Genomic DNA, 12,314 nt, shown 5'->3' on the forward strand with positions numbered 1-12,314 from the left:
TCTGGACAAAGAGATCCACATCCCAATCCCTGAAATCTGAGTGAATGTTACCTTAAATGCCGAAAACATGATTAAGTTGAGGATCTGGAGATGGGGAGTATTTGGGGCTGAACTGTGTCCCCTCAAATTCATATGTTGAAGCCCTAACCACTAGTACCTCAAAAATGTGTTTGTATTTGGAGATAGGGCTTTTAAAGAAGTGATTAAGTTAAAGAGTCTCATAGTGGGCCTAATCCAGTCTGACTGGTGTCCTTACAAGAAGAGAAAAATTGGATGCAAAGAGAAACACCAGGGAAGTGTGTGCAGAGGGGAAAGACTACGAGAGGACATAGGGAGAAAGGGACTATCTGCAAGCCAAGGAGAGAGCCTTCAGGAAAAATCAAACTCGCTGACACCTTGATCTTGGACACTAGCCTTCAGACCTGTGAGGAAATTAATTTCTGTTTTTTTAAGCCAATGAGTCTGTGTCAACCTTAGCAAACTAACACAGGCTGATTATCCTGGATTGCAGGCGTGGGGGAGGTCATCACTAGGGTTCTTATTAAAGGAGGCAGGAGGATCAGAGACAGAGAAAGGAGATGTGACAACAGAAGCAAAGGGTCAGAGTCAGAGAGAAATTTGCAGATGCTACACACTTTTTTTTTTTTTTGACTCAACACAACGATCATTTGTTATTTCCATGCTTGGCTTTAAAGATGAAGGAAGGGGTCACGACCCAAGGAATGCAGATGGCCTCCAGAAGCTGGAAAAGTCAAGGAAACATTCTCCCCTAGGTGCCTCCAGAAGGAACCAGCCCTGTTGACACCTTGATTTCATCCCCAGAAGACTCATTTTGGAGTTCAGACCCCTAGAACTGTAAGAGGATTAATTTATGTAGTTTTAAGCCACCAGTCTGTGATAAACAGTTATGCAGACACAGGAAGCTAATACCCACACATCCAACTACTTGCAAGCTCAGTACTGTTTTCTAACAAATTTACTTATTAAAAAAAAATCTGTGTCCCAAGTCCCCTGCCACCCCCACCAGTAGCTGCCCCTACATAGCTTTGTTTCAGGAAGCCTCCTGATTCCACTGGCAACAAGGCCTTTTCACAGCAAATACTGTTAGCGGATGGAGGGACCCCTAAATTAGGAGGCCCACCAAAGTGAGTGTCCTTGCTGCCAACTGCAAAAGAATTCACACAGCGGAGGCAGACGGATGAAATGAACAGCCGCTTTATTGCTCAGAAAGGGAAATGGAAAGTGCTCATGTCGGGAGAAGGGAAGTAAAGCTCTTGAGTGAGGAAGAGGTGCTCAAGCAGGGGAGCCATCAGCCAAGATGGGTGGTGGTTGTCATGGCAATCGTCAACTGTCATGGCGCTGATGGGTGTGTCACTTAGCATGCTAATACATAACAATGAGCGAATAATGAGGCTCAAGGTCCACTGAAGTCAAATCCTCCACCATCTTGGACTGGGTGGGTTCTAACCAGTTCTTGTTTCTTCTCTGCTGCTGCCTCCTGAGACTTAGATAAGACTAATTAATTCCTATTTGAGGGAGGAGCAGGGCTATAATCCTGAGGACAACAGCCTTGGTAACAAAAAGGAAAGTTGCTTTTAATCAGAATGCCTGCAATCTGGTGGGCCCAGCATCCTCTCAAAAAACCATCTCCAAAAATTTTGTCCAGCCGTGAGTTTTAAAGGACAATGAAGGAATAATCTCAGTTACTCATTGAGATAGGTGGTCAGAGTCGTCGCCATCCCCCAGTGCCTGCCGACTTGTCCTCATCAACTGCTTGAGCCCGCTCTTCTGTAACTCGGGGAGGCCTGGGAGACTTCAGCTCTTCTACAAACAAGAGACGAGGCTGGGACGGGGGGTTCAAAGGGTCCTGCTCCCTTTCAATACCAGCAAAATCTCTCATGTGTGATACCTCAAGTACCTTTTTGGGATCCCGGGCACAGCCAGCCCAGTGTGAATGGTTAGCACTCAGACACACTAATTTGGTGAGGGGTTTGCTGGGCAGTGGAGAGAGCCCTCCTCACTTCCCAGACACAGGCTGCAGAGCCATTCTCTGCCCACTGGGGCCAGCAAGGGTGTGGGAGGGACAAGACTTCCAGGGCAGTGAGGCAGCTCCCAAGGCCCCTGAAGTAAGCTGGAGCGACTGATAACCTTCCAGCAGCATAACAGACTGAGTCTGCCTTAATGTTATCTTGCTGATTTTTGTCCCCAATCCACAATCTGCCAGTCACTGGCTGCCCTTCTTCCTTTCCTCCCGTTTGCCCTGCATGTGAAGGAGAGCTGGAAGCCTGCCTTTCAAGGAGCCTATTCTTTGCCTTTGCCTTAATTGCTCCTGCCCGGTGAGGCTGAGGTTATGTCAGGCAGTGCCATTTCCCCCTCATCTTGGCAGGGGCCTTGGTGTTTTGGACCCACAGGGGTTGAAGTCAAAGGATGAGACAAAATAAAAGCAGATGAAGGGACAAAAGGCAGAAGAGGATTCTGGGGATGGGAAGCCTCCAGGCAACCCTGGCAAGAGGCTCTGATGGCTCAAGACCATGAGACCTGAGTTCTATAGCAGGTGGGAGCAGGTGGTATTTGTTTGTTTCTTTTTAGCTTAGGTCTGCTGGCTTTGCGACAGGACCCTATCCCTAGGGGGTAGGGCTAAGGGAGATCTTAAAAATCAACTTTCCCAATTCCCTCCTTTTAGAGGCAGAAACTGAAGCTCAGAAGAATTTAAATAACTTCCTCAAGATCACATTTTTTTTTCAGTGCAGCCCCAGGCCCAGGACCCAGTTCTTCTTAATTAACCCTCCCTGGGCCTCTTCACTGTCCCAGGTGCTGGGTCCCCTGGGAGTAGGAGGAACTGGAGAAAAGAAGTAGGAAGAAAGGGACATTTCCCTACAATTCTCAGTTCAATTTTACAAATTTATTTTATTCAACTTGGAAAATGAATACAAATCCCTGGGTTTTGGGGGTGGGGTAAGGGCAGGAAGGAGGAAGAAGGAAGCAGGAGCTGAGGCAAGGTTATGAGCATCACAGTGGCTGTCTCATGTCCAGGTCCATGTCCCTGCCCAGGGAGGGGGCTGGAGGTTAAGCTTGGAGCTCAGGTCCGGAGGAACACCATGGTCAGGAGGCCTGGATGGGAAGAAAGAGCAAGGTTGTATGTGCAGCCCAGGGGCTCTGTGAGCTTTCTTTCCAGCCACCACTCCCCTCTCTCTCTGGGGCTGGATCCCCTGCCACCCTGCCACCACTGTGCTTACCCAAGACGTAGGCTGCCACCAACTTTTGTCCCAGGGAGACGTGCAGGATTTGGGGCAGCTGGCTGCCGAGTTCATCCTGGAGCGGGAGAAGCAGGAAGGCCACAGAGACTATGCCCGTCAGCAAGAAGAGGAGGAAGGAGCTGGTGGCTAGTTGAGGGTGGGGATCTGGGAAAAAAAGGCCCATCAGAAGCCAGCCCCAACTCCTGTCCAGCCCAAGGCCCTCCAGGGAGGAGGCTGAGGATGGAAGGTGTACCCACTTATTATTGGACACAGGTGGTGTCCTCTCCTCCCTGGAGCCTCTGTCCTCACAGCCACAAGAAACCCTCTTCCCTTTTGTCCCTCAGCATCTTTTCTCTTTCTTCACTCTGCCCTGATTACTGGCTCCTGTGTACCAACCTGTCAGGCAGGGACCTCTGTCTTCCATATATACACACACCTTGGTACAGCATCATGGCTCAATACAGGTTTTTTATTGGGCTGAACTGAGCTGACTTCAGGGAAGTCATGAAGTCAGAGCTAAGGGGGGAATTTTCCCTCAAGTGGAAGCCAGAAACCAAGGAAACTGCAAAGTCTGCTTTTTTCCATAACCTGATATAAAAATCTCAACTTCTAGGAATGTTTTCATCCAAACACAAAGAACTGAACCAGATTTCTTCAACTCGAGTGGAGCTCATCTCTAGCATCATGCTAGGTCCTCCCTCCGTTAGGCTAGGTCCTCCCTCCAGGCATAACTCAAGAATTCCCATGCCCAAACTCACTTTCTGGGAAGTGTTGGGCCGTGGGTGGTGCTGTCCAGGAAGGAGGCCCTGGGTGGGGTGTTGGGTCAGGCTGTCCCTGAAGCTTAAGGGGGTATGCAGGGGCCCTCAGAACCGAGGTGATGTCCTTGCGCCCCACCACACGGCCCTCTGTTCCCTCCTCAGACAGCTCAATGCGGAAGCGGTCCTGGACGTCATAATGGCTGGGATTAGGGGCCACGTGGCGAATCACACTGGTCCCAAAGAAAGGAGAGAGGCCCATTGAGGGGCAGTGAGTGAGAGGCAGTGATCCAAGTGGATCCAGGTCCCACTCCCAGGAAATTTTCCCTTAAGGACGCAGACAGAGGGTGGGGAAAATAGGTTGAAGAGGACCGGGTCTCAGACTTAAGACCACAGCACAGTAATTCAGAGAAAGGTGGCAGCGACCCCTGGCTTCCATCAGCCTCCCCACCCTTCCAACTCACATGTCAATGCAGGATTGAGGCTTCACATATCCTTCCGCGTCAAACACTGTGTATTTGGCAGGTGCTGTGCACAGGACTGGAAAGGAAAAGACACACATAGACCGACTATTGCCTCAGAGACCCTGCACAAGCCCCGTCCCTGAAGTCCCCCTTGCCTTCTACCCCAGGGCTGGACATCCGACCATACTCATCTGACTGCTCCAGCCTACACAAGCTCCCCAGTGTTCTGTCGCCAGTCCCCAGATCCCTAGCACGAGGCGCCCATCCCCTTCACCTCGGAAGCGAAGCGCTGCTCCCGTGGGGTTATAGAGGGTCAGCAGCTGCCGGGGTCCGCTCCGCTGGTCCGCCCTGAATACTAGATCCGGGGGAAAGACGAGAACCGGGACAACAGGTCCCGAGAGAGGAGGGGCGCCCCGGGACCCCCGCCCAGGAGCCCCCGAACCCACCAGCTCCTGGTCCTGGGGCGCCCCACGGCGCATGCACGCTCTGGGCGGTGGAACATCCGAGGGCAGAGCTCAAGGGACAGGGCCTGGAGTATAGAGCTGAGGGGAGAGAAGGGCGAAAGGGAACCGGATGAGATCTTAGGGCAGGGCCTGGACCGATGCCGCCGCCGCCGCCTCGGAATCCCGCTAGATGAGGCCCCCGCAGACCAGGCACAGGCCCCCCAAACTCTTTCTCTCTTCAGCTCTGCCCTAGGTCCCTTTAGGCCCCGCCCCCAACCCGTACCTCGATGGTCACGCCCACCCCGTAAACCCTGCCCCTCGAGGCTCGCAGCCCCGGCCCTTGTCTTCAGCCCAGGTTCCAGAGCTCCATAAGCCCCGCCCCACCGCAGCCCCCGCCCCTTCCGGGCGTCCCGGGAAACCCGCCCCCTCGCTCTGGCCAGACTCTGCTGCCTGACGCAGCGGCCTCTTCCGGAGCTGCCCTTTCCGCCGAGACCTGTATCTGTCCCTCCCTGAGCTGGAGCCCACGGTCCTTCGGGCTTCCATCTCCGAACGGCCTCTTGTGCTATGAAGCTCACCTTCTGGTCACAGCATCTGCCAATCAACCTGTGGATGGACCAGGGCTGCCATCTTCCCGGGAGACCGTTTCTGCTCTTTCGCCGTACGGCCTCTGTCATTGGCCAGGACGGCCTCGTTTCAGCCGTAAGTATACTCCGATTGGTGCGCTTAAAGAAGTGATTGGCTTGATTCCAGTGACGTAAAATTTTACGAGCGTCTGTGGCTAGAACGCTAACCCTGGAATAAGTAGTTGGGGGACCCTGGTGAGGCTGGGTGTTGGGCTATGTTCCTTCCTTCCCATTCTAAGACAGTCCAGATGACTAGAATCACATCTCGCAAGGGAGCCCTCTTTCTCCACTTCAATCCCAGGCTCTCTTAGAAGCCTCTGTAGCAACGAAAGCCGCTTTTTATAGTACTAGTTGGGGGTTGCTCCCTGTTGGCCTACTGCTCTTCTCCTGATTCCTTCCTGCAGGGAACTCGGAAATCAGTCACACTTGCAAATGGAATTAAGATTCAACTCTGCTACTTAAATCGTCCCACCGAATCTTCAACTCCCTTTACAGCCTAGGAAACAGCCTTGACAAGGTGAAGAATATCACTCCTGGCCCACACATTTGGTTTGCTGTGGAGGAAAACAAAGTTGTCTGAAAGCCTTCCCTGAGCACCCCTATCAAACGTAGAATCTCCCCTTGTCTGTCCTCTTATGCTATTGTTTTCTTCCTAACACTCTTAGGGCTACTTGACATCCTGTTTATTTTAGTTTATTTCTGCTCCTGTAGAATGTTCTTTCCACAAGAGCAGGGACTTTTGTTGTATTTTCCACACCTAAAATAGTGCCTGCCATTTGGAATGAACCAAGGAATGACTAGGAGGAACTTTTGAGCTGAGATCTGATTGAAGTTAGGAATCGAGCCAGGAGTTACCTGTGGAAGAGAATTCCAGATAGAAGGAACAGCAAAGGCAAAGCCTGGAAGCAGATGTGTACTAGAAATGGCCAAGGAGCCAGTGTGACTGGAACAGAGGTTGTAAGGGAGACAATACTCAGAGATGAGATGAGGTGAGAGAGAGGACGCAGAACCCCTAAAGCCTCAGAGCCCACAGCAGGACTTAGGATTTTATTCGGAGACTGAGAGAAACTATGGGAGAGTTGTTTTAATTTCTTTTTTTTAACAGCTTTATTGAGATATTTTTGACCCATAACAATTGTATATATTTAAAGTGTACAGCTTGATGTTTTAATATATGTATACAGTGTGAAAAGAGCACCACAATTAAGCTAATTTACATATTCGTCACCTCTACGCAGTTACCATTGTCTGTGTTTGAGTGTGTGTTGAGAAAATGGGAGAATTTTGAGCAAGGAGTTGGCAAGATTCGACTTACATTCTTCTTACTATTCTTATGGTATGGTAACTATTGAGTTTAACGAATGAATGAAAACAAATCCCCAAGATGAGCACCAAAACCATGGAAATGGAGATGTGACCCCTTCCTCAGTCAAGAAACATTTATTTGGATAAGAAAGGGGTCCTTAGGGCCACAGTCCGAGGCTGGCCTGGGCTTAGGCCTGGGACCCAGCAGCCTGAACAGGCTGGGATGCGCACCTCCTCTTGCTGAGGTTGGTGAGGATCTGGTCCTGGTTGGGCCGGTAGGGAACCACGAAGTTCTCTGGAGGAAGGATGAGACCTCTGTTCTCTTCCACCTGGCTCATCAGCAGGTAACTGGCTCCTGGGGAGGGGGAGGGAGGGATTGAGAGCTCATGTTATTGAGACCTTGTAGATGAACCTCCTCACCCTAGTCCCTCAGATTCTACCTCTATCGTGTTCATGAGGCTAAGTCCCCCTCTCCATTTCCCCACATCTCCATTTCCCCACATCTCCATTACCTTTCTTCATGTGGGGGCAGTGCTTGCAGGGCACGTAAAACTTTAAGGAGGTGTCAGTGGGTGGAGATGGCAGATCCAGGCCTCCGGTTTTGTAAACACCAATGAGACTGACAGTCACCATGAGGCCCTCCCCTGGGCCCCGAACCATGGACTTCACTGTTGCGGTCACCACTGTGAGAGAGTTGAGGTGAGAGGTGAGGAGACAGGAGGCCAGGGCAGGGCTGGAACTAGAAAGAAGGGGGACTTTGGGGACAGGAGGGGAGATTAGGGGAGCTGAAAGGGCAGAGCTGGGGATGAAGCTTCTTACCCAGGTTGCTGTTACAGAAGTTGCTCTGCAAGGTGCCTTTCCGCCGGCACTGCTTTGGGCAGGGGACACTGGCTGCACCTGGTAGGGGATGGGGGCACTGTTTGTGGAGGGTAACCTACCCAGCAGGTAGGAAGGACCACTTTCCCCACCAAAGCCTCATTGCTTTGACCATGTTCAGGGCCCTATCCAGCTTTGGGTCCCAGCACCCAGTACCAGCCCTTAGCACAGAGGCGACACTAGTGAGTGTTGTATGAACAAATGAATGAGCGCAGGAAGGACCGCTGATACAGCTCCCTTCAGTCTGAGTCCACTTCCTCTCCCTTCCCAGACTCACCGGGGCCCACCGGAGCTGCCTCTGCCTTAGGTAGGGCCTTCAGTTTTTCCTCAGGTAGGGGTTCAGGCTTGACTTTGGTCCCGGCTCCAGGCTTGGGGCCTGGGCTGAGGAGCGGGGGACTCGACCGGGAGTCCTCCCCTGGGCTCCGGGCCGGCCCTTCTTCAGTGGCGCCCCGCGGCAGAGTCCTGTAGGAGGCTGAGAAGCCGTCGGCCGTGACGCTGAGGTCCGAGACGAACTGGACAAGGAGCTCGTTCCCTTCAGAGGAGATGGGACTGCGGGCGGCGGGGCAATAGGGTGTGGCGGTGCGAGGGCGTCAGGCGGGCAGCGCATCCTGCCCCCTACCCGGGCCGGTGGCCTTTTAACCTCTGCCCATCGGTGGCTGCATTAGCTTTCCGATTTCGCCAGCCCCACTCGCCTCTTGATCTGCGGACTCCAGGCTTGGCCCCAAACCCGGCTGCCTGTCAGGCGGTCTACCTGCTCCGCCCACCCACCTGGGCGCATCCCGCGTCTTAAGCTAAGCCCCGCCCCTCCCACCAGCAGAGCGCGGTCCCCGACTCCCGCACCTGAGGCGGTGGAGACGCCCACATTCCATCGCCCACCCGGGTCCGGCCCCCTCACCCCGGGGCGGTGTCGCCGCAGAACTTCCCCAGCCGCTTGGCGTCGTCGCTCACAGCTCCGTTGAACACGCTGACTGAGTCATAGCGGCAGTAGGAATCAGGTTCCAGGTCAAACTTACCGAAGGTCAGTGAGATCACCTAGCGGCAGGGAACAGGCAGAGGCTGCGCGGCGGGATTCCGGGGCGGCCGAGGGCGAGGAGCCCCCACCTCTCACCTCCTTCACCTCGCCGCTGCCTCCGGGACGCTCGCAGCGGCCCCCTCTCTCACCTTCCGCATCCCCTCGAACCCCCTCTCTTAATGCATTCAAAACACGGCTCGGAGAAACACACCCGTGGGAACCCTGCAGTGGCGTCCGTCGCCGTAGTCCGCAAGGTCAAGTCCACTTCCACCACCACCACATACACGTACGCAGAAATCAGTTTATATCAACATCAGGTACCTCGCTTTCGTAAGGCTCGTCAGTTGCAATTTTACATTTTTTGTTTGGATGCAAGCAGGTCTGGGTCTGTTTTTGCTCCCCACCAAGGCAAGCTCAGTGCTTGGGACATAGTAGATGTTCAACAAATCTTTGCTGGCTGCATGCTGGAGGACACCGCCTGGGTCCCCGAGGGCGGCTCGGGCAGGGGGTCAGTACCTGGTCCGGGGGCGCGATGATGTGCCAGGAACAGCTGATGCCCGGGGGGTAATCGGACTCGGGCCAGTTGGGCGTGGTCAGGGTTCCCTGGGCCTTCTCCAGCCGCCCCCCGCAAAATTGGTGCTCTGGGGAGGGGAGAGAGGAGTGGGGGTGGGGGGCGGTGGAGACCCTCCGTCAGCTGGAGGAGAGCTCTAGGCTGGGAGCCCGTGCAGAAAGCTCAGATGTCTGGGTCTCAGGATGAGGGGGCGAGAAGAGGAGGAGGGAGGACGGGGGTAGGTTAGCAGAGAAGGGGCTCGGAGGAGCGGGGCTCAGGGAGGTCTTGGACCGCGGAGGGTATATCTCGGACTACCGGGCGCCCTGGCGGGCGGTGGAAGGGGGAAGAGGAATTGACTGGACACGCTCCCTTCTTGCCCCTCCCCCTGACCCGAGGTCACATCACTCCTCTTCCCCTGGGAGATCCCATCTCCCCAGTCCGGCAGAGAAGTCTCCATCGTGGCTGGAGAGTCCCCATGTTGTGAGGGTGCCCTCAAATTGGGGCACAGCCCGGGAGGCTCCTTTGGGGAGGTCCCTGCCTTAAACATTTTAGGGGAGACTTCTGCCGCCAGGAGGGGGTTGATGGGACCGCAATCGGGAGCCCTGGGCTGGGTGTAGGAGGTTCCGGGTCGGGGGAATCTAGTCCCCCGGTCCGGGGGTGCCCCCTTGCGCCCGTCTGAGGGAGCCCGATTGCGGACGGGGGCGGGCAGTTACTCACCGTCCCAGTAACCCCAGGCCGCCCATTCCACCCGCGGGTCCGTGACCCATTTCCGCCTCGCGCCTGGGGGGGGGCCTGGAAGAGGGGTGGGTGGGAGCGGGAGGTGGGGAGAGAAGACGGGGAGGAGGGACTGAAGGGGCAGTTAGTGAGGAAAAAGGGTTAAGGGAGATAATGGGGGCCCCAGGCTCTTGGGGTGGAGGTTAAGGCTGGGGGGGGGGCCTGCGCCAGGGGCGGGCTAGGAGAAGGAGAAGGCGGAGGTGAGGGAGGTCTCACCAGTGCCTGAGGTGGCCCGCCCGCTGTACCAGAGCAGGAAGCCTCGTCCTCCCGTGCCCTCGTCGGATGTCATCCTCAGGGTCACCTGGTTGCCAGGGGCGACTAAGGGCGCTGGCCGGAAGGTCCCACAGAAGCGTCCAAGCCGCTGGCCCGAGGTTCCAGTCCCAGTAAAGACCTCCAGAGCATCGTAACGGCAGGAGGGGTGCAGCTCCAGGTCAAAGACTCGGAAGGAGAGAGTCACAGTCTGGCTCTCAGGGACCTGATGGCGGGACAGGGGTGGGGACCTGCAAAGTCAGGCCAAACACAACCAGGTGGAGGGCACCTCCCTTTCCCCAAGCATTTCCTACAGAAACTGGGCCTGAGCGGGCGGGGGCTTTGTCAGGGTGCAGAGCAAAGGGCTTGTGGCTTGCGCAGGGGACAAGACCTGAGGTCTGTGGAGAGACTAAAGTGGGTGGGCACAAAGTTGGGAAAGGAAAAGCAGGCTCTGAGTTAAGGTGTGAGGACACCTGCCACGTGTTATTGTGAGCACTGATGCCATCAGTGACCAGAGGGGAGGGGCTTGGACTTCCCCAGGGAGAAGCTGTGGTGCTTCGGGGTGGGCAGGGGGCCCACCCTTTGGCTACCTGGACCCAGGCCTTGGAGACTTTGACAAGGGGGTAGTGGCCAGAGGGGCCTTCTCACCGTTACTGTCCAGATGCACTCCTTATTGGGGGGGTAGTGGTTAGGGAAACCCTCACTTGCCAGGTAGCCGGACTCCCCAGTCACAGACCCTCCGCACAGGAACACAGGTCTGGACAACAGAAGAGACACCAGCCATGAGTAGGGGAGTAGCGGGGAAACTGGGATAGGGTAAAGAGGATGGGGAGGCCAAGGAGGGAAACCAGGGGGATGAGGGAGAAAGGCCCAAGGGATCTGGGGTACCCTTAATCAGCCAGGACAGGACTGGGGTGGGAAACACTCCAGTAGAGGGTCAAGAAAAAGTGGGGCCAGCAACTTGGCTGTCCTTCCAGCCCCTTGGAGGCCCCACCCCCATCCCAACAGGAATTCCCGGAATCCTCCTCAGCCCCCCTTCCTCATTCTCCCCCCTCGCCCTGCCTGGCAGTCAGAGACAGGAGCCGCCTAACTAATTCCAGATGTGGACACAGCCACGAGGCGGTTGGGAGGGGTGGGGGCGGGGAGATGAGAGAGAAACAGCGGCTTGGGCCCTTAGATTGAACCTGGAGACTGGGTTCCCTGAGCTCCCAACCTTTGCCCTGATCCAGTTACAGCTAACTACTTGAGTGCCTGACTCCCTAGTCTCCCCCCTCCCCCCCTCCCCAATCTCTCTAATTCCCTCCTAGAATCCAGATGTCCAGCTACCAGGCAAGTTCAAAGTCTTGGTGCTCTCAGGTTCCAGGCAGGGCCAAGGGTCTGAGTAGAGGGGGAGACTTAGAGGGCAGAGGACGGACTGTGGAGGAGTGAGGAGCAGTGGTGACCTGCAGGAGACAGTGATCTTGCAGCAGAGAGGGAGGACTTGGGGACCAGAGGAGGGTAGGGGCTCTGGGCGATCTGGAGGGGAGATGTTAGCAAAAGAATCCACAAAATCCATAGGCACAACACACCCCCCCACCGCCTTTTCCCAAGGAATCAGGGACTTCAAGCTATCTGGAAGGTGCCAAGAGACCTACCTGGTGTAGTTGGGGGTCTGGCCCTGGGCGAAAGGCAGCAGAACCCAGGCAGTGAGGAGGGGCCCCAGGAGGGAGGCTGTGGCAGCAGGCAGCATGGCCGGGCGGGGGGAGAGGCGCTGGGGTCCTCAAGACAGAGGCAGCAGCTGAGTTCAGCAGCGGCAGCAGCAGCAGCAGCAGAGATAATCAGTGCCAGATGAGGCAGCCTCGGGTGTGTGGGCGTGGGGACTGGCCAGTGGGGCGGGCGGTGGGGAAGGCGGGACAGGGAGAGCAGAGCTGGGACAGTAGCGAGTCCAGGGGCCTCTCTGGGTCCAGGACACATAAATACTGACCTAGTAGGGGTTGGAGCAATGAAGGGCAGAGGGAGCATCAGGCTCTCAGCCATAATCCAGGCAA

General features: G+C 55.5%; 2 protein-coding genes and 1 long non-coding RNA gene across 6 annotated transcripts; 1 reads left to right on the forward strand and 2 right to left on the reverse strand.

The window, feature by feature from the left end:
• Positions 1-2,880: 2,880 nt before the first annotated feature.
• On the reverse strand, positions 2,881-5,601 carry MOSPD3 (motile sperm domain containing 3). Of its 3 annotated transcripts, none has more exons than XM_032459698.1 (6): positions 5,474-5,601; positions 4,730-4,997; positions 4,456-4,531; positions 3,995-4,224; positions 3,237-3,401; positions 2,881-3,111 (listed from the first exon to the last, which is right to left on the reverse strand). In XM_032459698.1, the coding sequence occupies exons 2-6, from the start codon at positions 4,932-4,934 to the stop codon at positions 3,080-3,082; spliced, it is 708 nt and encodes a 235-aa protein (XP_032315589.1). In that variant the 5' UTR covers positions 4,935-4,997; positions 5,474-5,601; the 3' UTR covers positions 2,881-3,079. The 3 variants fall into 3 exon arrangements, with proteins under 3 accessions (XP_032315589.1, XP_032315588.1, XP_032315590.1); XM_032459697.1 differs by lacking the exon at positions 5,474-5,601 and adding an exon at positions 5,182-5,295; XM_032459699.1 differs by lacking the exon at positions 5,474-5,601 and adding an exon at positions 5,200-5,262.
• On the forward strand, positions 5,307-6,715 carry LOC116657471. The gene is made up of 2 exons (XR_004312573.1): positions 5,307-5,597; positions 5,926-6,715. It is a non-coding gene; the product is annotated as an uncharacterized LOC116657471 (long non-coding RNA).
• Positions 6,716-6,860: 145 nt separating this feature from the next.
• Positions 6,861-12,237, reverse strand: PCOLCE (procollagen C-endopeptidase enhancer). Of its 2 annotated transcripts, XM_032459693.1 has the most exons (10): positions 11,922-12,121; positions 10,936-11,044; positions 10,255-10,513; positions 9,982-10,056; positions 9,231-9,355; positions 8,598-8,734; positions 7,980-8,251; positions 7,646-7,723; positions 7,339-7,509; positions 6,861-7,181 (listed from the first exon to the last, which is right to left on the reverse strand). In XM_032459693.1, the coding sequence occupies exons 1-10, from the start codon at positions 12,014-12,016 to the stop codon at positions 7,015-7,017; spliced, it is 1,488 nt and encodes a 495-aa protein (XP_032315584.1). In that variant the 5' UTR covers positions 12,017-12,121; the 3' UTR covers positions 6,861-7,014. The 2 variants fall into 2 exon arrangements, with proteins under 2 accessions (XP_032315584.1, XP_006188013.2); XM_006187951.3 differs by lacking the exon at positions 9,982-10,056 and having other exon boundaries at positions 11,922-12,237.
• Positions 12,238-12,314: the final 77 nt, after the last annotated feature.

Source organism: Camelus ferus, chromosome 18 (assembly GCF_009834535.1).
Source record: "Camelus ferus isolate YT-003-E chromosome 18, BCGSAC_Cfer_1.0, whole genome shotgun sequence".
In the NCBI taxonomy this organism is placed as follows: Eukaryota; Metazoa; Chordata; class Mammalia; order Artiodactyla; family Camelidae; genus Camelus; species Camelus ferus.

Bases quoted from the DNA above. Each gene is read 5' to 3' on its own strand.
- MOSPD3 (XM_032459698.1), bottom strand. From the start codon at position 4,934: ATGCGCCGTGGGGCGCCCCAGGACCAGGAGCTGGTGGGTTCGGGGGCT. The intron at 4,532-4,729 runs GTGAAGGGGATG...TTTCCTTTCCAG, and splicing joins AGCAGCGCTTCGCTTCCGAG to TCCTGTGCACAGCACCTGCC. The intron at 4,225-4,455 runs GTGAGTTGGAAG...CTTTGGGACCAG, and splicing joins CCTCAATCCTGCATTGACAT to TGTGATTCGCCACGTGGCCC.
- PCOLCE (XM_032459693.1), bottom strand. From the start codon at position 12,016: ATGCTGCCTGCTGCCACAGCCTCCCTCCTGGGGCCCCTCCTCACTGCC. The intron at 8,735-9,230 runs GTACTGACCCCC...CCCTGCCGCTAG, and splicing joins TCATCGCGCCCCCGGACCAG to GTGATCTCACTGACCTTCGG. The intron at 7,182-7,338 runs GTAATGGAGATG...CCCCCTCCCCAG, and splicing joins CTGCCCCCACATGAAGAAAG to GAGCCAGTTACCTGCTGATG.